General features: G+C 42.6%; 15 protein-coding genes across 15 annotated transcripts; 7 read left to right on the top strand and 8 right to left on the bottom strand.

Annotated features, from left to right (window-relative positions):
* Window positions 1-665: 665 nt before the first annotated feature.
* On the bottom strand, window positions 666-1,862 carry BEWA_036700 (hypothetical protein; the record flags this gene model as incomplete). Its single annotated transcript, XM_004833029.1, has 1 exon — window positions 666-1,862. One exon carries the CDS (start codon window positions 1,860-1,862, stop codon window positions 666-668), a length of 1,197 nt encoding a protein of 398 aa, XP_004833086.1.
* Window positions 1,863-2,687: 825 nt separating this feature from the next.
* Window positions 2,688-3,671, bottom strand: BEWA_036690 (signal peptide containing protein; the record flags this gene model as incomplete). Its single annotated transcript, XM_004833028.1, has 2 exons — window positions 2,688-3,054; window positions 3,124-3,671. The coding sequence occupies 2 exons, from the start codon at window positions 3,669-3,671 to the stop codon at window positions 2,688-2,690; spliced, it is 915 nt and encodes a 304-aa protein (XP_004833085.1).
* A 697-nt stretch (window positions 3,672-4,368) lies between these two features.
* Window positions 4,369-5,991, bottom strand: BEWA_036680 (hypothetical protein; the record flags this gene model as incomplete). Its single annotated transcript, XM_004833027.1, has 1 exon — window positions 4,369-5,991. One exon carries the CDS (start codon window positions 5,989-5,991, stop codon window positions 4,369-4,371), a length of 1,623 nt encoding a protein of 540 aa, XP_004833084.1.
* Window positions 5,992-6,420: 429 nt separating this feature from the next.
* Window positions 6,421-7,782, bottom strand: BEWA_036670 (hypothetical protein; the record flags this gene model as incomplete). Its single annotated transcript, XM_004833026.1, has 1 exon — window positions 6,421-7,782. One exon carries the CDS (start codon window positions 7,780-7,782, stop codon window positions 6,421-6,423), a length of 1,362 nt encoding a protein of 453 aa, XP_004833083.1.
* Window positions 7,783-8,067: 285 nt separating this feature from the next.
* On the top strand, window positions 8,068-8,328 carry BEWA_036660 (signal peptide containing protein; the record flags this gene model as incomplete). The annotated part of the gene is made up of 1 exon (XM_004833025.1): window positions 8,068-8,328. The coding sequence occupies one exon, from the start codon at window positions 8,068-8,070 to the stop codon at window positions 8,326-8,328; it is 261 nt and encodes an 86-aa protein (XP_004833082.1).
* Window positions 8,329-8,859: 531 nt separating this feature from the next.
* Window positions 8,860-10,431, top strand: BEWA_036650 (hypothetical protein; the record flags this gene model as incomplete). The annotated part of the gene is made up of 1 exon (XM_004833024.1): window positions 8,860-10,431. The coding sequence occupies one exon, from the start codon at window positions 8,860-8,862 to the stop codon at window positions 10,429-10,431; it is 1,572 nt and encodes a 523-aa protein (XP_004833081.1).
* Window positions 10,432-11,126: 695 nt separating this feature from the next.
* BEWA_036640 (hypothetical protein) lies at window positions 11,127-11,579 on the top strand (the record flags this gene model as incomplete). The annotated part of the gene is made up of 1 exon (XM_004833023.1): window positions 11,127-11,579. One exon carries the CDS (start codon window positions 11,127-11,129, stop codon window positions 11,577-11,579), a length of 453 nt encoding a protein of 150 aa, XP_004833080.1.
* A 55-nt stretch (window positions 11,580-11,634) lies between these two features.
* Window positions 11,635-13,539, bottom strand: BEWA_036630 (glutamate cysteine ligase, putative; the record flags this gene model as incomplete). Its single annotated transcript, XM_004833022.1, has 1 exon — window positions 11,635-13,539. One exon carries the CDS (start codon window positions 13,537-13,539, stop codon window positions 11,635-11,637), a length of 1,905 nt encoding a protein of 634 aa, XP_004833079.1.
* A 2,236-nt stretch (window positions 13,540-15,775) lies between these two features.
* On the top strand, window positions 15,776-16,930 carry BEWA_036620 (conserved hypothetical protein; the record flags this gene model as incomplete). Its single annotated transcript, XM_004833021.1, has 1 exon — window positions 15,776-16,930. One exon carries the CDS (start codon window positions 15,776-15,778, stop codon window positions 16,928-16,930), a length of 1,155 nt encoding a protein of 384 aa, XP_004833078.1.
* A 133-nt stretch (window positions 16,931-17,063) lies between these two features.
* Window positions 17,064-17,771, bottom strand: BEWA_036610 (signal peptide containing protein; the record flags this gene model as incomplete). Its single annotated transcript, XM_004833020.1, has 1 exon — window positions 17,064-17,771. The coding sequence occupies one exon, from the start codon at window positions 17,769-17,771 to the stop codon at window positions 17,064-17,066; it is 708 nt and encodes a 235-aa protein (XP_004833077.1).
* A 710-nt stretch (window positions 17,772-18,481) lies between these two features.
* Window positions 18,482-19,765, bottom strand: BEWA_036600 (signal peptide containing protein; the record flags this gene model as incomplete). Its single annotated transcript, XM_004833019.1, has 1 exon — window positions 18,482-19,765. One exon carries the CDS (start codon window positions 19,763-19,765, stop codon window positions 18,482-18,484), a length of 1,284 nt encoding a protein of 427 aa, XP_004833076.1.
* A 315-nt stretch (window positions 19,766-20,080) lies between these two features.
* Window positions 20,081-21,158, bottom strand: BEWA_036590 (hypothetical protein; the record flags this gene model as incomplete). The annotated part of the gene is made up of 2 exons (XM_004833018.1): window positions 20,081-20,583; window positions 20,651-21,158. The coding sequence occupies 2 exons, from the start codon at window positions 21,156-21,158 to the stop codon at window positions 20,081-20,083; spliced, it is 1,011 nt and encodes a 336-aa protein (XP_004833075.1).
* A 402-nt stretch (window positions 21,159-21,560) lies between these two features.
* Window positions 21,561-23,492, top strand: BEWA_036580 (hypothetical protein; the record flags this gene model as incomplete). Its single annotated transcript, XM_004833017.1, has 1 exon — window positions 21,561-23,492. One exon carries the CDS (start codon window positions 21,561-21,563, stop codon window positions 23,490-23,492), a length of 1,932 nt encoding a protein of 643 aa, XP_004833074.1.
* A 173-nt stretch (window positions 23,493-23,665) lies between these two features.
* BEWA_036570 (hypothetical protein) lies at window positions 23,666-24,340 on the top strand (the record flags this gene model as incomplete). Its single annotated transcript, XM_004833016.1, has 1 exon — window positions 23,666-24,340. One exon carries the CDS (start codon window positions 23,666-23,668, stop codon window positions 24,338-24,340), a length of 675 nt encoding a protein of 224 aa, XP_004833073.1.
* Window positions 24,341-24,541: 201 nt separating this feature from the next.
* On the top strand, window positions 24,542-25,366 carry BEWA_036560 (hypothetical protein; the record flags this gene model as incomplete). The annotated part of the gene is made up of 1 exon (XM_004833015.1): window positions 24,542-25,366. One exon carries the CDS (start codon window positions 24,542-24,544, stop codon window positions 25,364-25,366), a length of 825 nt encoding a protein of 274 aa, XP_004833072.1.
* Window positions 25,367-25,408: the final 42 nt, after the last annotated feature.

Below are 25,408 nucleotides of genomic sequence, written 5' to 3'. Positions count from 1 at the left end.
ATGGGAAGATGAGGGAGATAATTACTTGCATTCTTTGAGGAATTTACGATATTCAGTCTCCAACCGATTGTTGTAGTCAAAATTCAGATGAATTGATTTCAAAGCCGCAAATTCGAGGTTTAAATGTGAGATGACAGGAAAATATGGCGGTGGTAATTCTTCTAGTTTAACTTTTCTCTCTTGGTAAAAAGATGCGGGATTATATTTTTTGAAAAACGAGTGACTCGTTGGCAGGCGTAAAGTTGCCAATTAACTGGGAATGACAAGGTCAAAGGAAGTAAATGGTGCATGTAGAAGAAAGTCATTTGTATAAATTTATAAGTTTAAACGAGCATGTACCCATTAAACTCACGTATTCTATATCTAAAAATCATGTATCGTACAAAATTGTTGACAAATTGTGGACTAGTTCCTCACTTTCAAGATACGGTCATTGTTGCCTATCTGTCCACCCTCTGCATTTTCACCATAACTTTACTGAAGTGAATGGTAGAGTATGGAATATGAGGAAATGATTTCTCTTCACTAGGGTCCTATGACAAATTTTCATCTTTAACAGCCTCTTCCATAGTCCTCGTCCTGTCCTGCTCTACTACTTACCATTCCTCTACAGTCCCCTTCATACTTTCCATCATCCTGCTATATACAGCGGTGTAAACATTAATCTAGCGCCTTTTGGACCTTACCATGCCCCAAAATTTGTCTACATAGCCCCTTTCTTCGGGAGCCTTTAGGTGTTTGGTTTTGGCGTCAAACTCGTATTTGGAAATGTAGGATTTCATGCCGCAATTTATTTCAATGTAAATGTGGTCCTTCCACCCGGATTGGTCTACGGATAGTTCCACTAGGGTCATTTCTCCGTTTGTAAAGTACTCGACTATGACGCACTCCTCGTTGACATTCTTCTCCCATATCTTTAGGGTCTTGTAGTAGACCATCTCTATAACGTTTCCCATGGTTGGTGTAAATATTTTGTTCACGACATTGTTGCCCTCGGTTTGGTAAACGGTGACTTTGCTGGCATCAATTGGGTCTGGAATTGTCAGAATGAATAATCGTTCCTCAGTTACTCGTTCGGCCCCTGTGGTTTTTGCTCCTTGTGTCCCCCTCAGAACATCTTGCAGGTCCTTGCCGTGTGTTACGTTTTCGGTGTCATCATCACCTTCGGTTACTGACCACTCTCGTCTATTCTGCATGCAGGGCTCTTTTGGTTTTTCTTTATCGTAAGATCTAACTTCTGACGTTTCAATCCTTTTGTATTGCACATTGGACTCTGGAATGGCACTTTTAGCTCCGGAGGCGTCGTTAATCTGTTCAGCATATGACTTTGGTTTTCTGTTGACATAGCCGAAATTGTTGTACCTAAGATCCTTCTTCTCGAAAAACAAGAGGTCCGATTTACCGTTTGACTCAATGTTAATGTTGATAAACGTCCGGTCACCGGTAAAATAGACAAAGACACAGGTAGACGTGACGTTTGGCTCTTCTTCCCACAGGAGGTTCTGTCCGTCCACAATCCGCATGAAGTGCGTATTATACGTTGAACAGTAGGCAATATATCTTATGTTCTCGTGGATGTTTTCGTATGTGATTATTCTGTCATCTGGAACCTCTGATGACAGGTCCAAGATTATCCCATCGTCTTCCCCAACCCTTGCTCTCGTTCCATCGTCACCTCGTGCCACCGGACTCCAAAACTTTGACGGAGCGTTAATTGTGGATTCGTAGGCTCCGGATGTGGTCCATGTGTCCATGGGAAGCTCATCATAAACTTCATAATTAGACGCATCATCTACTGGGCATGCAGCTCCGTACTCTTCAGATCTTAATCTGCAATCAGCTCCATCTACCGGTCCATTCATCTGATTGGCACTCGCATTTTTTGGGGATATGAAAATGTTTGGTAAAAAGAAAATTGGGGATGGCTCGTAAAGCCCCTTTCTCTCCTTCAAAATACCACAATATCTTGTGGCATTGAAGAACATGAGACTCAGTATGTGTATAAATGAGCAATAAACCAAATTCATTCTGTACGTTGAGATATGTGTACAATAGTGTCGACTCAAGTTTTACAAACTTGCCGTTCCTCCAACTGCCAAAATTTTCACAAGAGAAGGATACCAAGTTTTTACAACCGTTTAAAATGTAATATACAGTGGTAAAGGAGAGGCTGACGGTCTTTACACGAAATTCATGGGGAACCACCGTGAGATGCACCGTCCATTACACCTGCCTATTGGCACTTTTCGGGAACTTTTAGATGAACATAATTGGAACATGTGTTTATAATGTGAAATTGTGGCAATATTACGGGAAAGTGCGAGCAAAAGTCGAATTTTCAGGGGATAAATGGCACAAGGGAGATAGCCAGCCCATTTTAATATCCTGTCTAAATCTCATGCATGTCCAGCCAAACTCGCGGTATAACATTCGAACATACACGAACAATTCAATGGCATAATGTCTGTTGAGAACCAGGAATTGGGAGTGCAAGAATGACCAAAAGCTAACGAGTTAATATGGCCTACTAATCAAACTGTTATGGGCCTGTATCCTATGCGAATTGCCTACCCCTGCAGGTCCTCAGACCTTCTTGTAGCCGCAATGCAAATCTTGAGAGAACTGTCTAGAGTCCACCAAAATTTACAAGTCTCTAAACCCATAAATATGGACTGTTACTTCACCCTTCAGGCCGCGGATCCGTCTTCCAACTTGTCCTGATTGAGATCACCAAAGCATCGATCGATCATTTTGCATACTAGGACTATGTTTTTGATCGTGTTTCTAAACGTGGCATCTAGTGAAAGGTGGATTTTCTCGTCCAAGAGACTCGTGTCTGTGAAACTCTTCATGATGTTCGTGTACCTTTCTCGAGCCTTGAGAGCAACATCCAACGTCCTGCGGAGGTCTTTGCATGTTCTATAAACGTGGCTTCTGCTCTTGCTGTTGGCTATTGCATTGTATTCCTTGAAGGATTCACGAAATTTCTCGACTGCATCATAAAGCTCCAGTTTTGATTTCGAGTCTCTCAGCACCTCCACGAGTGAATCTGACCTGCATGTTTTGTCTAATCCATAAATGTTGCATGTAATTGTGGATGGTAAAGACGGTAGATGGACATACATATCAATGTGATCCTGAATCGCCAAATTGTCTGTTTTGCAGCACAAGGTCCTGGTAAATGATCTGATGGTTTCTCTAATGAGCTTATCTGTGTTTTCAATGCTGGTTGTATACCCCCTGTATGCCTCTATGACGTTCTGGAGTTTGGTACAAACTTTTCTTCTTTCGTCAAACAACTCGTTATAGTCTAAAATTGCATCTCTCAGTACACTTCTGACTCTTTTTAGGGCGTCTTCAGCTTCCAGTGTATGCAATAGCACATCGTGTCTAGCTTTGTTTTCTTCACATTTGTGCGAACTGGACTCTTTGTCCTCAACTTGAGGCTCTTGCTTGGGAGCGGACTGAGGTTCTTCCTCATTGACAGTCTCATCTAGAGGAGAGTCTTGAGATTCATTCAGGGATTCATGACACATTAAATCATCAAAACTGCATTGGTCCTCGAGTTTGGGAGAGTTTTGCTCTTCTTGACGAGAATTTGGTTCTACCGGTTGGGAGCTTCCAACTGCCAGTAGTGTAAAGATCAGGAGTGATACATGGATTGTCTGCATTTTAAATGTATAAAGAATGTAATTGGAGGCTGGCGGAATGAGGAGCTATGGGGAATAAATGGATAACTGAGCTATAAAATTGGCTAGTACTGCATTGGAGGAGATATTAATGGTGAAAACTGTGGCATCCCTGTAGCTACTTTATGGTCTCTCAAGAATTTCTACAGTCCAAATTAATGCACAGTTTTGCGCAGAGCGTCTCAAACGTTTCACCAGGATGGGCAGCGCTGCATGTTGTGGCTCTAATGGAATTATGAGAGTCTGGAGATGCCTCTTAGCGAAGTAGTCTACGCCCTCCTTCAGATACTCTACTAAATGAGTATCAACTATATACTGGCGCTAGTGGTTCTACTGGACCTCATGGATCCGCTGGTGAAGAATGTACTCCTCAAGATAATGAAGAAGGACTAGAACAAGGAACTGGTGAAGTTTATGGATCTCAACTTCAACTTGAAGATGCTTCTGGAGCTACAATCCATAAGACACTCGAACCAATAGCAATAACAAGAATAAGTAAGTGATGGAAGCACTCTCAAAGCATGCATCTTTATAACAAAACGAGTAATGTTGTATACCAAGAGTTAAAGTTGTAGGCTCCAAAAGATCATGTGGATTCTAACATTCCAGTATACCAACAAGAGAGTAATCTAGAGGGAGAGTGTCTCTTGGTCACAGTTCTGCCTATTTGCGTGGACCATTAAAGTAGCGTTGTGAAGATCCTGATCAGTTTCATGATTAGGCTCCTTCCTGAACCTCTAACAATGCTATATCCCTCCCAGGCCCCAAAACCAGCTGCACTAGTACCTAGAGTAGTATCTGTAGTAATTCTCAAGGCAGACTTTCCAGATGGAATATGTATCTCCTTTAGCCTGTCAAGTTCTTTCTTTAATTCACCTTCAGAAAGTTTTTGATCAGTTTCTCCATCAGTTTCCACTCCATCTCTAGGCAATGATGTCCAATCCTTAGTATCTTTTGTAGCCCTTTGATAGTACTTGTATTCTGTACTAGTCTTACTAGCAACAACTTCAACAAGGAGAAGTTTTCCAAAATCGGAAGAAGTATCTCCGTGGTAGTAGGCAGAAATGCTAAGTAGTTGATCAGGAGGGGATATACCAGTAAGCTGAGTAATTCCATGGGTAACATTCTTAACTTTGAATGACTGTTTGTTCGGAGTCATAGTATGTTCAAACTTCCAAAAGCCAGTCGATTTTTCTATTGTTACATCACTCTTTTCTACAGCTAATTTCTGTGTACTTTCTTGAGGGTACTGCTGTCCATCAGGTTTAGACAGGTCTAAAGTTAACTCAGATATAGATATTTCTTTAATGCTTTTTTCTGGTGAAATCTTCTTAACTTTACCCTTTAGAGAACTAAGATCAATACTTTCGGAACTGGATGCCTTTTTGAGTACCTCTTGAAAGTCTTGATTTCCGTCTTCATCAAATTGTTCTATTTTGTAGAGATCCCATTTTTCACCACCTTTGGATTTCACTATCAGGTATATGTCAGGAATAGAATGTGGATCTGCCCCTTGAGTAGAGATTGTAAGTGTTATAAGGAGGAGAGTATCATAGCTTCCATCTCCTTTGCCATAGTATACGAAGAAATTGTTGATCTTATCATTTGGGAATCCTCCAGAAATTCTCATAGAAGATCCATTTTTAAGTCTGACACCCCTGAGATTGAAATTTGTACCATCAGAAAGAAGATCATGTTTAACTTTATGGTATTGGGAAATGGACTTGCTAGCAGAGTTTACTTTAATGTTTGTACTACCAGATCTGTATGTATCTTGAGATCTACCATCACTACCTTGAGGTTTGTATGAAAGGTCAAATATAATATCATTTGTTCCAAGTAGTTTTTTTGTAATATCTTCTTTCTGATTTCTAAGTATAACTAAATCTAGCCCTTTGTTATCATCTATATTCTGTAATATTGCATGTATCTCATCTTTAGCAAGTTTGTTGTTGTTATTGATCTCAAATTTTGTATATATTGCATCTTCTATATTTGATTCAGTATCAATATTTATGAAATAAATCTGTTTATCATTGGTTTCTATGTCTGTGACCAAAAGTTTATTGGAGTAATTGAAATATGTTACGACACTTCTTATCGATAGACCAGACAACACTATCCCAGGCAGTTCTTTATCATTATAAAGGATAACTGAAAGAGTAAAGAATGTCTGCTTTCCCTGTTTCGAGGTGTACTCATAGGAATTATACCCGCCATAATTACTGATGTCTTTGCATTCTATACCGTTGTTCTTTAACCAATTTCCCTTTTCTATATCTAATTTTAACGGACTATTCATCCTCAATCTATTCTTTTAATGCTACATTGCTGCCAAGTATGTTAAATATGTTCCTTCCGACTTTCCTTCTGAGTGTCTTACTAATATTTTACTTCTCCATAGTATCTTCCATTGTATTAATTCATTAATGTCTCAACTGGTGTGAGCAGAATGGTCAGTATGGATGAATGGTTATAACTATGTAAACAAGAGACAACAAACAATACGCAATAGGCGTGACAAAAGACTTTAGGTCTAAACAATGGGTAGTCTAACTAGATGTTGTAAACAAGTATCATTCCAGGAACCTTAGATTCTCTACAGAGACAGAGACTTATGCATGCTACACTGAGGATGGAGAATGAGAAATTATACTGCCAAATATCCATATAGGACATACACCTAGGACATCTTAATTAGTTACTGTCTATGGGCAAATTGAAGAGTACTTTACAGACGAGCAATTAGTCGTGCGATTAGAGCGGGGCCCTTCCACATGGCAAGAGCACCCAGCCCTGCTCCGCCTAGTCCAGATCCAATAGCTGTTCCCGCCAGAACACTTACATTGGATGATTCAGCAGCTTGATGACTAGATGGAAGAGAATTTCCAGTTTGAGCAGAGGTATCAACTATAGGAGTAGGAGGTTCTTCAGTTGGTCTGTAAAAGTGCTTTTCTGTTTTGTCAAACTTGACTAACTCTACCATTATAAGGCTTTTAAGCTTAAAACCAGTCCCATTGTAGTACGCTGTTACACTTTTAGCAACTAAATTAAATGGTATGTTAGAGAGAGGTGAACCGTTATGCTGTACACTCTTAACCATTAAGTAAGATTTCTTATGAACGGAGTGAGAAAAGCTAACAAAACCATCAGTCAGATCCTTTCTTTCAACTTTAATCTTTTCTTTAGTCTGTTCAGAAGGATTTTCATACTCAGTATGTTGTCCACTAGCATTAATGCCAGTTTGTCCAACATCTACGGTAACGGTTGGTAATTTGGCCTTTAGAAGCTTTAGAACCTCAGGCTTGTTAGTAGGACTAGATGGAGCATCATCCTGTACTTTAGTCCAGTTATTAGAGTCAATGGACACTCTCTCAAACCAGGTAGTGGATGTTCCTGAAAGATAAATCAAGAGTGGAATTCCGTCAGGTCCGCTTGGATAGTGATACACATACACACTAGATATCGTACCAGAAAATATTATTCCTGTCTGCTCCGTTACCCCATCCTTAAATCTCAAGAAGCTGCCAGCAAGGTAATGGAAGTAAGAATAATCACCACTAGTCTGACTCTTATCATAGTTTGACACTTTAACTTGTTGAGTACCACAACTAGGGCAGCTATAAGATCCTCGAGTATTCTTTGAAATGTCCATGATATGAGTCTTCTTTTTTTCACAGTTAAGTTGATCAATATTCTGTTTGAGGTCTTTGGTGGTTACATTTCTAGAATTACTCAATTTTTTATCACCATCATAGGTGTAATAAACTGAGGAATCTCCCTCACCAAACTGAATAATCAGGGGAGTTTCAAAAATTTTATCTCCGTTCCAGTAGTAGACTGAGATACTTGAATAAGCATTCAGTTGACTCTCAAAACCAGTAAGGTCCAAAGCTCCATTAACAATTCTGTTGATTTTGCTGTCTTTTCCTGGAGTATGTACAATCTTCCTATATTGCCCATTTTCAGTGGAAAAAACTTCTTCTATTAAACCTATCCTTCTATTGTTGTTCTGGTAATAGTATCCTTCATTATCTTGTTTAACTCCATTCCCAAGATGCCTTTCAATGTTTATAGTGACATTGGTAGTCATACTGCATTTTATTGTTCAGCTATAGTACAATTAGTTCATCCCATTCATATCCGCTTTCCTTAATGACCCGAGTAAAACACCTCTGCATGCATACTAACAACGACGTTCTATGCGATTATATGTATGCTACAGAATGTTTCTGATCATTAAATTATTTGTATGATCTATCATGAACTCTAGCTAACGAGTATAGGCATAAATGGAGAGCTTAAAACCCCCATTTGAACTCATCAATAAAACGTGTCTAGACCTTTACAATTGCAAGGAACGGTTTCTACTCTCAAAATGATCTTTTTTGCGCGTCTGCACTTTGATCTTACGGATCTAAAAGTGATTATAATCATCATATCCTTGCTTCTGCAACGTGCATGCGCTCTACCACCTTCCAGGGATAAAAATCCAATCGACTTGGACATCTCTGGACCGCGTCCCAAGGGAGTTTTAATTACGAAATCTGTAATATACAATGAAGGGTGTTACTATTCCGTCAGAAAGGATTGCTCAGGAGGTAACAAAATCGGTGATGTCAGCGATGGAGGTAAGTAATGAATGTATTTCATGAGCGTAGCGAATGTGCGACTATACGCCAGTATGGGAGCCTGAGCGACTAACAGGAGCTCTTCCTACTAGTAGGATTATCACTGCGTGGGTCTCTAGACCAAAGCAGGTGACCTACCGACGTCGGAGACTAGGGAGTTTAGCGACCAGCGGGAGCTTAAAGAAGAGTAATGAAGACTCTGTGAGCGGAGTGAGTATAGAAGAAGTGGTGACTATACAGAGTATAGGAGCCCGTGTATTCCCAAGGGTTGGTGGAGGAGTTCCTCATGAGTGGACTGTGTTATGGACTCGGTGGAAGTTGATGATTAGATAGACGAACTTATTTCTACCGACGTGAGTGTTGACTGTACTACTGAAGACTGTATTGATAGTCATTCATCTTGTTCTGTGGACACTCTCTGACGGTGAGCTAATTGTGAGGGAGCTGTGAGTTAATGGACATCATACTATCTAAAATGACGGTGCATAATGGATGATGAGTGAGCATCTGATAACTAACGTCTTAGACCTTAACCCAAAATGACTACTCTTCTACCCAGTGTTATCATAGACATAGGTAAGGGTGCTAATGGAGACGGATCTGCATACTATCCTCCTGAGGAATCTTCTGGCCAACAGGTCAGGTTGGAAGAGTCTGAGGATCCTCCAAACTCCAGCTTCTGGAAGTTTGAACATGAGGCACTAGCTGGACAGCCTTTCATGGTTAGGGAAGTTAAGTATAATGGTATGGGTGTTCCAAACATAACACCTAGTGGTCCCATTTATGATTACTCAGTATGGTATTGGAAACACGATGAAGAAATGACTAATCCATTACTCATAGAAGTATGGAAGAATGGTAAATATGAATATAGTTCTAACAAGGGAAATAATAGCTGGACTAGATATAAAGATCCTCAACTCCAACAACTCCAAGGTAAGAGACTTGAAAAGAAGCTGGAAAGCCTCAATTGCCAATACCACAAATTGGTCACCATAAATCTTACGGATGACGTTTCTAAGGAGTATGCTAGAAGTCAAAAACCGTACTGTTGTAACAAGCATGAACGTAGTGGTCAAGGAAGGGTCTCTGTTACTTCTGGGAAGATAAATGTAAGTGGTCAAACTATTACGGCCTACAAGCATGAACTTGACCCTAGCTTTCAATTGGCCGGTATTAAGTACAATGAAGGTGGTGTAGGTGGTCCAAGGAAGAATATAAAACTGAAGGCATTTTCTTTTCCCATCGATGGTTCTATTAGTGTTTATGTCTTTTATTGCCAAAAGCATGACCCATTATTAATATACGTTGAAACAACAAACCCAGACGCTAAAGGATGGTATAAAAGGCAAAAGAATAGTAGTGGTAAAGATGAAGAGTGGAAAAAACTCCCTGAACTCCGAGAGATAACACCAGGGAATCTTCTCCAGAATACTGGTTGTGGCAAATACACTAAACTTGTGAGAGCACTAAAGAAGGTCGGATGTGCTGTCTCGGCAACATGTAGCGCCACTTCTTTCGTGACGGTAGCCTATGAACAAGCTAATCGAACCTCATCTCAACAAGAAGAACAAGACTCCCAACGTTCTGAAGGTACCGGATCTACTGGGGAAGATGAAGAGGATGAGGAAGACAAAGAGGAATATGAAGCTGATACTGATAGTCAACCTAGTGCTCCTGGACCTTCAGGTGAGCCTGGTGAAGGTGCTGCTGGACCTAGTGGACCTACTGGTGATAGTGAAGATAGTGGAGGTGGTGGAAGAAAAGAGAGTCAAGAAGGTGAATCTAGACCTGCTGAATCTGCCCCTAGTGAATCTGGTAGAGATGGTGATATAGTACAAGACTCTGGTGAAGTTGATCAATCCTTACCTAAAACTCAAGGTGCTGAAAAAGGAGCTGAAGGTGCTAAAGCTGCTTCTTCTGAAGGCCTTCCTCCTCCTACTCCTCTTGAAGAACCTAAACCTCCTGCAAGATCTGTTGGAGCTGCTCCTCTAGGATTAATGGCAATCTTTAAAATATCATCTGGCGTTTTTGGTGGAAGTGGCGCAGTTGGTCTGGCAGGTTATCATTTATATAAGCATACCAGAGACCCTTGGGTCAGACAGATTTAATGGGTGTCTATGGACTCTCCAGTAGGGAGACTAGATACTAGCTTTGGTGGATACTAGGAATAATGGAGCATATCAGGAAGAATCTCTAGGAGCATTATATAAGGTGTTTTAACGGATTAGTAAGAATGTACCATATTGAGCATGCATGGGTCCACTTGTGAACCATTGCATAAGACCTTAGGATTCCCATGGATTGTCCTCTACACTTGTCAGGTATCACTACGTTAAGCATTCACTCCAATGGTCATAATAGCTCATCCTACCAATGAACAGACAAATACGACTCAATGCTTAGCATCTCATAATGGCTCATTCCTTCCATCTCATACTCTCTTTGCTCGTCCAGTAGTACCACTGGTAGAATGAGAATCTATAAGGAGTCTAATGGAGTGAGAACAGGTGACAATTCAGACTCCTATACTTTGTGTACTCGCAAGGCTCCTCTATTCGCTTCGCTCATAGAGTCTCTATCACTCTTCTTTAGGCTCCCAGAGGTCGCCATTGAGCTCCCGTTGGTCGCTCAGGCTCCCATACTGGCGTATAGTCGCACATTCGCTACGCTCATGAAATACATTCATTAACGAACATTTTTAGGAGAAAAGATAATATCTGCCCATCCTTCAAATGTCAACCGGTTCGTCTTTCATGCCAGTCTTTTCGAGGGCACGAAATACATTCGCGTGGTTACCAAGAGCATGGAGCCAGACGGAACTTTGATCCGTAACGTGGATGAGTTTTTGAAGCAAACGACTGACCCAGAGTACAAGCAAATCTTCAGAATTCCAGTGGACATTGACATTACCATGCAGCCTGAAACTGATGTAATTGAGCTTAAAGAATTTTCTGAGCGCAATATCAAAAAGTTTACAGTAAAGCCTGAAATGAGACTGAGGTTTACGCTCGGTCTTGTTCGATTTGGTCGTCACGTTCTCAACCGAAGAATCCGGGGGCTCATTGACCGAGACATTATCTGGGAGGGGGGACTTGAGATGCCAAGAATCACGCTCTTTTCGCGATACAGAAACGGGAATTGTGTGACCTCAAAGTACGTGTATGCAGGGGATGAGACGGGGTTTGCGCTGGAGCATCGAAAGACGATACAAGTTTTCAAGCATCCCAGAGATGAAGAGGTTAAAATAAATTATTGAGTGTGAAACTTGTCGCTACAACAAGCGAGTGATTGTTTAAATGTCTTGACATTGCCTAATCGGCTAGTTGTGTGACGAGGTCAAAGACGATTTCCCTGTTGACAAGACCATCATGATTGTACTTTGGATGGTTTAGTATAAAATTGCGAATTTCGACAGCATTAGTTGGTACTTTTCCTGTGCATCTGTCCTTTATAAATTCAAAGCTTTTCTTCATCCCTTCATAGGATTCCTGGCTGAATAGTCCCGACTTGTAGTCAGCCTCGAGGTGTTGCATGCAGCGGTTAATCAGACCCAGCTCCCCAAAGAAGATGTCGAACGTTGTCATTTCCTTAATGTTTATGCGATTTTCAAAAATGTTTGTGCGCATGTAAAACTTTTGAACGATACACGCGTTGATGGATGATGATCTCTTGATGTTGGCATCTACGAGAGAGAGAGGGACGTAGAGGTTCCATTTTTCCCTCAACAAGGTTTTTATAATGTAGGGAATCGCTGTTAGGAAGACTGCATTCTCAGAGTCCCTAATCTGGATCTCACAAGGCCTAAGCTCCACACGCCATGGAATGGGATACGTGGTCCCCTCCTTTTCATGCTTGACAACTGGAGGCGGTTTAAACCGCACGCTGTTCCAGTTTGTGCTCTGGAAAACTTCAAAGTGTGCATCAGTGGCCGAGCAGTCAACGGCATCAAAATCTTCCTTATAGACGACTAGAGGTTGGTAAAGGAAAATGTGGGCAAAATGCCTCGCAAGAATGGAGTCCACTCCATTTTCCACAAGTTTATCGTAAATGCTCGAGAGACACGCTACCTTATTGTCGTTTAATACACTGTAATTCTTCTTGAGAAATTCATCATTTCCAATGTAGAGCGAGGCACTGGAAAACCTCGATTTTTGGACCATTGATTTTTCAGAGGCCTTGACATCGTCCATTGCTTGACATAGAACCTCCCATCTCGTGTCTGTCGCCGCCAGAGCTCCTCGAAATACCACTGTGGATGCTGTTAGAGCAATGAATAGAGGCGCCAAAACCGCCATTTGGTCGTGTAGATAGCGAGCTTCATTAATGTCCAGACACGAAAATGTGAGTTGTAAACAACACATGCCCATCCCAAACACAATTGCGTCCATATGAATGTTTTTGTGGTCGCCGGAGGCTGTCCCCTTGGTACCCTTTGTCTGCAACAGAGTCTCTGCAGAAAGCATGGGGTCGCTTGCAACAACTTGGTCCCTTATATACTCGTCAAGATTCTCTACATGCACGTTTGCAGAGTGATTAGTACTCGTTGGATCTTGGGACTCTGAAGCTGTAGAATCAGACCCGTGTTCATACGCCTTGATTAGAATCTCAATCCCACCCCTTCTGTTCCTGATGTTATTGGTGATTGAGGAAAACCTGACATGTGGACTAATAATGTCATCCTCCGTGTACCTGCTCTGGGAAATTGCTCTTCCCCTCCGAAGGATATCAGGGGAACCGCACACCCCTTTATAAACCGCATTTGGGCACCCAAGCAGTGGAAATGATGATAGGGTCGACACCCTCCCCTCGTTACACCCTAAATGCGTCAACAAGGTCTTTATCTCCTTCCTTCTACTCTTGAGTGACTCGTGAATCCTCGGCAGGTAATCAGAGTCCAAAGTGTACGGAGAGTAGGGGATTCCCTCAACCATGTAAGACGCGTATTCTGGCATTAGTTTGCAGGTCTTTGGGGCGTACTTTGGGTCCTTGATGCACTCGAGAATGTGAGGAGCTCTCGGAAGCAGCTGGACGTCTCTCTTCTGGGAGTCCACATTTATGAGCATGTACTCGAGCTCGTCTCCAAACAGCCGATTAGGGTCCCTCCTACCAACATTTTGCGTCAACGTATTGAGGAACTGTGCGATACCGAGTTGGCGTACCTTTTCTTCCACCGGCTTTATGTCCTCCACCAACTCTCCAGCCTGCAGGAAGCCCATCTTGCACTCTCACTAGCCAGAAAATGCTAAAATAACGACCAGGATCGCGCTACAAGGGCGATTTAGAGGGACCAACAACTCTTCCTCCTGCCACCTATTCCTTCCCTTGCGAACCAGTGCTACCAGCCACTCCGCAGCATTATCAGTACTAGAAGTGTATACACCGCTGCCAGAGAAACGCAAACGTTGGCGGAATAAAAAATGGCGGTGGTTGGGGACTCAACTTGCGTGGCCTCTCAATTCCAAAGTTCTTGGCCAAAATCGTCCGGAACTTGAACGCCCGAATGTTTTTAAAGTTTTCACTTGTGTTTAAGCTTTAAAATTTGAGATTCCAGGGGCTTTTGTGCCTTCTTCCGGTAAACGCTGGGTAACGCCCTCGAGAGCGAGACTTTGGCGACTTCCTCCGAGTTTCTTGCGATTAAACACCAACGCTGACAAATTGAAAAATTTGGATGCAAATAAGCGCTGAATGGCGACTAATTTTGGCTATTGGGTTTGAGCCTCTGACGTTGCTCCTCTACACCCTCTAGACGATCGCCGAGGGATTGGCCTTGGCGAGAGACTCTCTGGACCTCTGGGACCTCGCAGCATCCTCTGCACCTGGAGGATGCCCACCGAGCGTCGAGAAAAGTGGACATGCACGCACACCCCTCCAGAGGCCAACTCCTCCCAGGGCGACCATAGGCCCTAGCCAGAGGAATGAAGCGGCCGTCAAGGAGCTCTAGCGAGGCTGAGTAGTCGCTGGGTGGCTGATATGGACGCGTAGGCTTAAAACTGGCGTCTACATGCGTACACAGTCCCCTCGAGGCTCACGGGAAATGTCCGCTAACGGAGCGTTTAACGCAGAACATGGAGAAGGGAATGAATGTACGGAGCATTAAAGAGGATGCAGAATGGCGGAAAGTTGGTTGAATGTGCCAAGGTTTACTGTATAGGCCCTCAGGACTTCCACCAGTCATTCTCCGGAATGGGCGACAAGACTCGGTGAATAAAGGCTGTAGGTGTATATGCAGATTAATTGGACGACGATGAGAACGATGGTGGGTTTTGAGAGTGTATACCACCCATATTCCATGCCTAGGCGTCCGCTAATCCCAGAAAGGAGCCATGGCAAAGGCGGCAGAGTCCCTTGCATTTGGAGCCTTTCTACCGATCATACGCCTGATAAACTTACCTTTGATGGTCAGACAGTTTGGGAGAGTAGTGATCCAAGACATTAGAGAAGTGAGCAGTACCCAGGAGGGTGCCAAGTAATGGCACGGAACAAGAAAGAGACCATTCATCCTCCCTCGTAACTGGAGCGTATGCATAGGCTACAGACCAGATTTGGAGCATATACTGGCATATTTAGGTTCATGAGAACCATATGTAGTCTCTAGACTAGGCGACGTTTACAAGAACTAGTCCGCAAAAGGGTGACCAAAGAGGTGAAGGATGAGCATTCCTAGGGCATCCGGAGGAGTTTTCCAGACTCCATCCGCAAGACAACGCCAACAACCATCCAACTAGATACAAATCAATGAATGCAAACTAGAAACAAAGAGGCTACTCCCAGAACTGCGTGGCCCCGGTAGAACCACTTGGTGTCGTAATCCGAGACCCTCGGCAGACTATAAGATTACCACAACATCTACAGATCATTCACTGCAATGTGAAGCAGAATTGAGGCAAATGTTTAAACTACTGAGCAAATGGACCCGTTGGGAGTCGAACCTCCGACGTGGTGCTGTCGCTTCTCTCGGCAGTTGAAAAATTTGCGATTCTCGTCTCATGGAGACGAGATTAGGGTCACAGACCAAATATTTCAGTGAGGGGACAGTATACTACAGCTGAGTGTCGTAAACTTTGAATTTGCGGCAAATTTTGCCCTTTTGGACACACAGGAACCATTTATAGCAAAAATAGCCTTTAAAGAGCCGAAAATCGACAATTTGGCAAACTTTGAATGTACCATAGGAACGAGGATTTCAGGGATTCGCAGAAGGAACCGCTAGTGGACGGCATAGGACTGGAGAAATCCTCTGCCAAGTTTATGGCCCTAAAAGTTGGTGTGTAGAGTTAAAGAGACGAAGGACAACTCTTTGATGGATGGAGGATATGTACTTGTTGTATAGAGCCGCACAGAGGTTCCAAAGTCACTAAAACGTCTTCTTCCTTTCGGTTGCTCTAGTCCCTCATTCTTCTTTTCAGCCATTCATCCTCCCTGAGGGTCACATACCCGCATGTTTGTGCAAAAATGAAGATATCATTTGGTCTATCGGTCAATAAAGAGGCGGTAAAGCCCCCAAAGGACACTGCCAAGGTTGCCAATATTTTTTCAGCGACAGCAGAGGCTCCAAAAGTCATTAAAAGGAGCATTTTGGAGATTACAAACGGGTCATTTAAGGAGGAAGGTGGCCCTGAAGAATCCGTAAAGGATGAATACGTCATCCCCTGCAAGAATAGCCTCGAAGATTTAAAACAAACTCCCTCTGAGGAACAGGCCTCGTTGCCGAAAATACAACTCAAGTTTGGTCTCAACATTTTGAATGTTAAAAGGGTAAAGGATGGAGGTAACGCAGAGTGCGCAAAGGATGAGGAAAAGACTAGAAAATCGGAAGCGCCAGAAAGCGATCCATCAGCGGTTGTTCCGTCAACACTCGCCAAAGACAGCGACTCTTACGCCGCGAATTTGATTATAAAGGAGACGAATGAAGCAATGCTGAATGATCTGTTTGGGATCACTGAACAGGATTTGGCGGAAAAGGCATCAAAGACTGTCCCTATACTCCTGAGAAAGGGGGCTAATGGCGATTCAGAGGGAAAACAAGACGCTAAAATGTACGATAAAATGCCAGTCGAGAACTTTGGCCTCGCAATGCTCTTGGGTATGGGATTTGACCCCAAAAGTAACTTTAAAAAGCCAAGAGAATATAAAAAGAGAGTTTACGAGCGAGGTGGGCTAGGTTCAGATGCAGCAATGAAGAATAACATGGACATGCTTTTGAATGCAAAGCTAATGGCGAATGTAAAGAGCAATTCAGACGTCACTCTATTCCCTGGACTAGTGCTCAAGGTCATTGACAAAAAGAGCAGCCATTATAGAAGAAAGGGAGTCGTTACAAAAGTCTGCGGATCGGCTGTAACTCTCTCTCTACTCTCTGACGACCAAGCTACGACTGGTGAGTCCATAGACATTATGAGCAAGTATTTGGAGACTATTGTGGTCGCTGGAAGCAACTGCAAGGTCGTTCGCAAGATTAATAATCGGCAAGGCAAAGAAGAGATACAAGTAGGCTCGCTTGTAAATGTGCTGAGTATACACGACGGATCAGCAAAAGTGTCCCATAATGGGAGCGTATTGTACACATCAATGGACAATATTTGTGGATTCTCAAGGGTCCCTCAATGAGTTGTTTTTTCATTTACATTAATGACCTTAAGCTATGTCTGGGATACTATGGGATGCACTTGGCATTAAGGGGGTCTATGTCTTACACGAAGAGTGATGTGACAAGAGTTATGACGTCTGGTTGTGGCTACTATTAATCTTCCGGGTTATTAGAAGTACCCTCTGCCCTTACTGCTTCTTCATTTGGTTTTACTGCGTTCTTGATTTCATTCGTTCTCATGTAGAAATCATTAAGACCAATTTCCTTCCACTTTCCATCAACCTTTTCATAGCACTTTTCGGGTGTAGCGCCTCCATGTGCTATATATATGATGGGGGTTTGTGAATGCAGTGGGATTCTTAGAAGTTTAACCGCACTGCTTATCTTTCCTATTTCCGCTCCTCCTTCTGTGAACGAGGTAATTGTTACACCATCCTTCGGCTTAAAGACCTTCCACTTTATTCCTCTGCTAGTTTCCTCCCCTACATCTACTTTGGACGAATCGGGATCAGAGATATCGAGAGTGGTATCACCTTGTCCAGCCGACTGTGCATTCGCCTGTGGTTGCTTCTGAGGAGTCGGTCCATCTATCTTTACTGGAGCATTAGGTTGAGTTGGTGGCTTCTTATCATCTTCGGAGCCTTTAGCATTAACATTTGCTTTCTTACCACTAGACCCCTCTGCAGTCCCTGACCCTTCAGCTACAGCATTTCCAGACCCCCGTGGACTTGCTGGAATACTCTGAGATTTCTTAGAGTCGCCAGAATGTTCATTATCGTTACCACGGTAATTTTTATGGCCACTCTTACCATGGCAGAGTCTTACCAGACACACCGTCCACAGCAGTGCTATAACCTTCATATTGTTAATTCTTGTTTGTCAAAATAGAACCGAGTCTTGGTACAAGCAGAGAGTACTTACAAGCTATTGAAACAAGAAACAACGACAATCATACAGTTGTATTACCTTACTAGAAAAGCCACAAAACAAAGACCTCAGTCTTGACAAGTCAAAGATACAAGTTATCTATAAGAAGCCCTTGATCTTTTAATAACATAAAGAGAACATGTCGGCTGGGAAGGAAACCAAGGAATGCAGACAACAGTGGGGATAAATAACGGCTCACGTAGACATTTATTCCTCCTGATAATCGACTACTACCTTGAGACTCTCATGCTTGTGGGTTAGTAGTCACAATAATGTCCCTAGTATTAATCCTCCAGACTCACAGACATGGCTTATAGAGGAGACTGGGAAGATCTCCAAACATCTACCCTACCAATGTACCCAGTTGTTCCCCTTCTTCCTACTCTTTTCATCACTGCAAGGTCTTCTCCTGGTAGAGGCTTATCGGAAATCCCCAAAGCTATCTCCCAGTCTCTCTTATGGACCTCGTTCTTCAAGGATTGTTCAGGGCTGCTGGTCTCTAGTTCTTCTGGCTGCTATCAAAAGGTCATTTCTGGGATACCATGACATGCATTCTGTGGATGCTCTGAATCTCGTATGTACATTAATTTGACAATTTAACTTCCATTAAGATTCCAGGGTTCAAAGCGGACCCAGGGCCATATTCATATAGCGGCATTGCATTCATTCTCTTTCCATTCTCCATTGACCTTCTCAAAGCACTTTGATACGACTTCTCTCTCCTCTCTGATGTCGAGGTAGACGATCTTGTAGTTTTCCCCTATTGAGACCTCGACGCATGTGCATTTTTCATCTCCAGAGGCTGACCATATTGGAACGCCATCTTCTGTGATTGAGACTACACTAATGTCATCCCTGGGCTCCAGGATCACATTCCTCGTTTCACCGTCGTAGTCTTCTTCAACGCCAACCAGGAACTTGTCTGGTTTGCAAATGTCCATAGTGACAGGGTCTAGCAACGGCAGGAATGGATTCTTACCGTGGCCAGTTTGTGAAAGTGGGATCTTCTTTTGCCCTAAAGATCTTCTTTCTAGAGACGGTGTATGCTGGGTGCTGGAATCTGCGGTTGCTCCCTTTGGTCCCTCGAATACGTCGGCATCTAGGGAGACCTCCTCTAGACCATCGGTACATTCATCCAAGTCTCCGTCCTCCTTCTTTGACTCCTCTGGTTTGTGAGCGCCTGGTGAGCACATGAAACTGCAGTTGCATACATGAAAGGGCGGAGGTGGTGGCGGTAACGGGACTGGGTATTCCTCCGTCACCTCTCCAGGCTCCACTATCTTTAGACTCGCTATCTTTTTGGCGTATTCCATGGCCTCTTGTTCTCTGGCCTTCTTCTTGGCACGTTTACTCTTTGACTTTACCACAGGAGTGTCTGGCTTTGCAACCCCCTCCCGCCTAGACTCCCCCGGAGATGCAGGGGGTGTCTTATCCTTGCTATTCTCTCGTTCTTCTAGGCCTTGGATTATTGTATGGAACCTCTCTGTGCTTATCTCCTTCCAGGCGCCATCAATCTTCTCGAAAAAGGTAAAGCTGACTTTGGCTGCCAGCCTTACTGAAACACCGAGAAGGTTTAAATCCTCTCCCATGAAGATTTCTGCATAGACACACTTTTCTCCATCTTTGGCCGTCCATATTACAGTCTCTCCTTCAGTAATGGAAACGATGAAACTAGTCGACTCTGGGTAAAAGTCCCTGTGCTTAATCTCATCTTCATTGTCTTCAAAGACCGAAAAGCGTAGCGGATCAGGGACTTTAATGTCTAGAGTAACTGGATCAGTTAGTTCTGGAGTGAATGGTCTTTCGGTTTCGTCTGCAGATTTAACTCTGAGGTGATTCGAATCACTAGTGGCTCCACTCTTTTCATCATCTGCACCTCTGCAAAGCTGCAGAACTGTAACTATGGAGAATAGAATGTGAAATTTCATGTTTTTGTCTTTATAAATCACGTATGTTGTCCCTCATAAAAACGTTTAATGTGATTATCCAATGGGACCAATAAGGTTGGCAGACCCCACCCGAATGAACACAACAAACGATAAATGTGGTTAAATTTAACCTTGAAACAGGTAACAAATAACGATAAACGCGTGCACCATAGGTGTGTTTCCAGTAACACACACATTGCAGCTCTAGAGACTATGGCAACCTGTGCATGCACGACTGGTGTCTGGTCTTTAGTTTGGATGAAGAATTGTCTTAATGTATAATGGTACCACAAACATCAATGAGCGGAATTGTGGCTATTGCAAATTATGCATAGTGTGGATGAATGAGTAGGTAACAGGGATAGAGTGTCGTAGAGAGTGTTTTGGTGGTTGACCCTTCAGGAGTTGTAGGAGAGAGGTGAGAGCCTCGTAACCACCTTCTTTAGGAGGTTCAGTATCTTCATCAACTTTACCAGTAAGTCCATCTCTACCAGCTTGTCCACCATTACCATCTCCAGATTGAGCAGCATCTTGAGTAGTAGCAGATAGGCCAGATGAGCCAGTAGCAGTAGGAGGAGTATCAGGATCAGGAGGTCCAAGAGTAGAGACTGAGGATCGAGCTAGAGCAGCAGTTTTAGCTTCTTTACTAGGGGTACCTCCACCTTGATTCTTAGTAGCTAGGCCAGATGAGCTAGGAGAGTTAACCTCAGATTCTTTTTTAGCATCTTTAACCAAATCTCCTTCATCACCTCCACCTTTCTCTTCAGAACCAGTACCATTGGGTCCAAGAAGACCAGGAGATAGAACAGCGGCCCTTCCTCTAGCATTACAAGTAGAAACTAGGGCGTTGTTCTCCATCAGCATCTTTAGGAGTACTAGGCTTACCTCCACTTTCAGGTCCTTGAGATCCAGCAGCTTGAGGAGTATCTTCTATAGTATCTCCACTAGCAGCAGTAGAACCACCTCCAGGAGGACCAGGTAGACCATTAGATCCTCCAGGAGTATGAGAAAGATTAGTTTGAGAAGCAGTAGTATCAACAGCAGTTTGTGATTCTTCAGAAGTAGTATGATCAGCAGTAGTAGTACCTGGATTTTGAGTTTCATCAGTATCTCCACTAGGTACTTTTATGGATGGACTAGTAATACCAGAGCCTACTCCACCAGGCTGACCAAGACCAGATTCACCAGCAGCTTCTTGTACTTGAGATGAGAGTTGAGTAGGTTCAGTACATTCTTGATAGCTTTGGCAATTAGCAATCCTTGGCGCACTCACAGGTTCATTATATTTTCCAGAGAGTTTACCCTTTGTTTCTGCCGCTACTCTATTACTAACAACGGGAGCTTTGACAAGTTCAGGTTCTTCATTACCCCGAGCTTCACCCGCTTGAGCCATAAACCCAAATTATGCGATTAAATGTTTGTTATTCTAAAACCAAGAGTAGATGGGGGATAAACAAAAGGCCTCTAAAGGCACTGCCAATAATGAGATGATGGTAAAGAGTAGCCCTTGGAGTAATCCCTGAGGAACTCATGCTATACTTACAAGAGTGCCAGAAAAAGACCCTGCAGTGATGAGAGCAGGAGGAATAACCTGGCAAAGAAGAAGGAAGAATGGAGATATTCTTCCACCGTAGACATTCAGGCGGGACCAGGAAACCTTCAACCTGTGCTATTGGCAGCTACAAACTCTGACTACTTGCTTGACAGGTTTCTTGTTGAGAGGCGTTGTTCCAGTGAGTATGTCTCTAGGACAATCACTTCACTCATCTTCGTGGAGGTCTTGGCAACTATTCTCATGGGAGGATTTGCAGTGCTCTTAGGGCTCTATCCAGACTTCTTTACTAAGATATCCAGGGAGAAGGAAGAAGATTTTAGAGGTTACCTCACGGTTGGTATTCAGTGGATCATCTTCATGGGATACTTGCAGATACTCAAGGCTTTTACGTCAGGTGGAGAGAAGGGACATATTCAATGGTTCTACTATTCTCTACTATTTCAACACTTTTTTACCTCTATCATAGGTGCAGGCATTGGATTTATAGATGTGGACAGGGCACTTTGGTACCTTATAAATATCCCTGTATCACCTGTCATCATCTTCTTGTACCAGATGCTAATCCATATGTGGTTTAGAGACTATAGACCTAGGGATATAGGGTATCTTGTGGTTGAGAATCAGATATGGCTAGGACTTTCCAACTCATTTATGGTGATGGTACTGTGGACAGTTGGTTACTTCCCAGATTTTATACCTACAGAACCCATTCCAGATGTATTAGAGATAAGAATGGAGCCAAATAATGGCCCTCCATACACTTGTGACTACCCAGCAAATACTACCAGTGGTAAGACTGTTAACATTATTGTCGAAAGAACCACCGACCCTCCCGGATCTAACTTCTACAGGTACACTCATAAGGTTTCTAATGGGGAGCCACAATTCACACTAAAGAAAGTACAAGGTGATGGTAGTCAAAAGATAGAAGGGATTCCTCCTAATAATTCCGATGGAAAGGCAACCGCCGTTTCCGCTTATTACTGGACTGGTAATACAAATAAGGATATCCTAGTTGAAGTGGCGTATACTGGGTCAGGAACTACTTATTATAAGAATAGCAGTGGTGATAAGTGGGTTGAACATGGACAACTCTCAAAAAATGCTGAGAACCTTGAACAAGAACTTGATAACCTTAACTGTTATAGCAATAATGCTGTTACCCTAGACCTTACCCAGAGTGTATCCAAAAAAGGAGAACAGTACTGTTGTGATGGTCATAAGGATGGTCCCAGGGTCACTATTCAGAATGTACCAGTTAATCATCCACATGTGGGCTCAAACAATCTTACAGTCAAAAAATACTCCATTACTGGTCAGAAACTTGCAGCTATCAAGCTTTACAGTGGAAAGAATAGGAAGCGTATAAAGTTTGATAATGGACAACAATTTCCCACCTCTGATGTAGAAAGTGTGTATGCATTATACTATGGCAAGAGTCAGAACCCCGTCTTGATTTGTGTCGGAAAGAATGGAAACCAAAATCCTACAGGTTGGTACAGGAGTGGTAGTTCTAACACATGGACAAAAGCTACTGAACTCGATGGCATAACACCAGAAAATATTACCGAATGCGCCAACTGGAATTCTCTTGTAAAGGGACTTGACGAGCATAGTGACAGTGACTTGCAAGACTGTTCTCAAGAGAAGCTTAGAGAACAAAAACTACAAACACAACAAGAAGCACAACGTTCTGGAGGTGAAGAATCTGAAGGACAAGGATATAAAGCTGATGCTGGTGGCAAAGAAGCTAGAGCTCAAGATGGTGTTGGTCCTGGTGGCGGTAAAGGAGAATCTGGACCTCCTGGAGCTAGTGGTGGAGGACCTAGAGGATCTAATGGTCTACCTGGTCCTCCTGGAGGTGGTTCTACTGCTGCTAGTGGAGATACTATAGAAGATACTCCTCAAGCTGCTTCTGAAGCTCTTACTATTTCTGCTACTCAAGATTCTCAATCTACTACTCCTACTGCAATAACTGCTCAAGCTCCTGCTGCTAAAGAATCTGCTTCTGAACCTCAAGCTCGTTCTGGTGCTGAAGCTGGAACTGCTCTTTCTCATGGTCAAGGAAATTCTCCTGGTCAAAACCCTCTTAAAGTTGGCAATCATCATACTGATATAAAGACTATCTCTATTGGTGTCTCTTCTGTTATTGGTACTTCTGCCTTGGGTTAGACACGGATATCCTATAGACTATTTAAAGAATGTGTCATGTTGAGTATGCATAGACTCTTCTCTGAACTTTTGTTCCATAGGGGAATATGCCAACAATTCTGCTCACACCAGTTGAGAGGTGGGAGTAGGATGAGGATTCTGGTAGTACTATAGACTGTTAGTGGAGATGTAGTATGACCGGTAAGGGTGTCACCATTGATATCGGTAACACACCTGTAAAACACGGTGTTCAAAAGGAACATGACAATAAATACTACTACGATGATGAGCATAGAGAAAGGGCAGAAATGACCCTAGTTGAACACCCTTCTGAGGCTCCTGGATACAAAAAATTAGAGCACAAACCAAAAGGTAATAATGCAAAGATTCTCCGTATTGATAATGTTGGAGGTACAAGAACCGAATTCAACAATGATCTTGATGACTGTAAAATTGTAATTGTCTATTATTGGTCAGGGGATGGAGACTATACTGACCCACTAGTTGTACAACTTAGCGGTGAACAAGACAAATACTACACAGATACTGGTAGTAAGTGGACTAATGCCGATATAAAATCTGATGATCTACTAAAAACTCTAGATGAACAAAACTGTCTGCGTATGGCTCACATTATAGACATTTCACAGAATCCTAGCAGTAGCACTACTACTTATTATTGTCCTGCTTGTCATAAACAAGAAGCTATTTCAATAAGTTCTTTGGACAAAGATAACTATAAAAGAGTCAGTCATAGTCCTGACGAGTCGAAATCTTTTGGTGAAAAATATCGATTGTTAGATATTTCTTATTTTAGAGATATATTCTCTAAAATACACCATCTTAGGCTCTTTAACTACGATGAATAGGCATTGGAGGTCCATTCCGATAGAGATAAAGGCAATGGCCATTTTCACGGTTATTCCAAAAAGTTAAACGGCACAGGCATCGATAAATGGTTAATTCCAAAAGGAACATTGTATTCTGACTCCAAAGAAGGACTCAGGACACGTAAACGACCAGAGGGTCGAGAAGTAACCATTAAAATCCAAAATTCGGCAACGTAAACAATGATTTCCGAGGAAAGGTCTTCTGTAGGCTCGTTGTTAAGCCGAGGGAACCTCCAGAGGAAGTCATCACACCTGAATAAAACAATAGGGGACGACAACGTCGGAATGCAAACTGCAGCGAGTGAAATCTCAACTTCACGAGCTGAAACGATAAAAGGTGTCACAAATCCAACATTAATATCAACAAGTGATGTAGCTGACAACAGGTCTACGTTATCCCTCGTTGAAGGGCAATGCCTACCTGAATCTAATCAAAAAATTTTTTCTAAATGGGTACGAGCTTGCGATCATACAGAGAGTAAACAGGGAGACATATTGCCTCTTAAAAAGCAACAAAAACATGATGATAATGGAAGAATAGGACCCAAACTAATCGTTAAACAAACTGGTACAACCTACCGTGCATCATTCCAAACTGACGACAAAGAGTTCAACAATGACATACTTGGCACTAGAAGACTTTATTATAATCTAGCTGACGTAAGGTTAGCGTTAACCCTGGACGAATTGCAATGTGGACCTGAATTTAATCAAAAAAACTTCTTATATAAACAGGTGGCGACTTGTAAAACTACCCAGTGTAGACGGGGGATAAACATAACTTTTAAAAAGCAAGGCGGTAATAAAACTATGGCGCTTATAGTAATCGTTGAAGAACCAGTAAGTCTCTCTAGGAGATTCGCTGGAATCCTCAGTAAGAGGATAAACTCAAATGGTCAAGAAATCAAGGTCAGGTCGAAATACAATCGAAAAATCTTATTTATAAAGGCCTGTTCTGATTATTCCCCAAACCTACAGGAAACTGTAGTGTCTACAAGGGTGTAGGAATTAATAACGCACATATAACAATCCGGTACGTACGGGGTA

This window comes from Theileria equi, assembly GCF_000342415.1.
Source record: "Theileria equi strain WA chromosome 2 map unlocalized gcontig_1105316255037, whole genome shotgun sequence".
Lineage (NCBI taxonomy): Eukaryota > Apicomplexa > Aconoidasida > Piroplasmida > Theileriidae > Theileria > Theileria equi.
The sequence above is the reverse complement of the archived record's forward strand: the minus strand, read 5'-3'. Positions and strand labels throughout refer to the sequence as shown.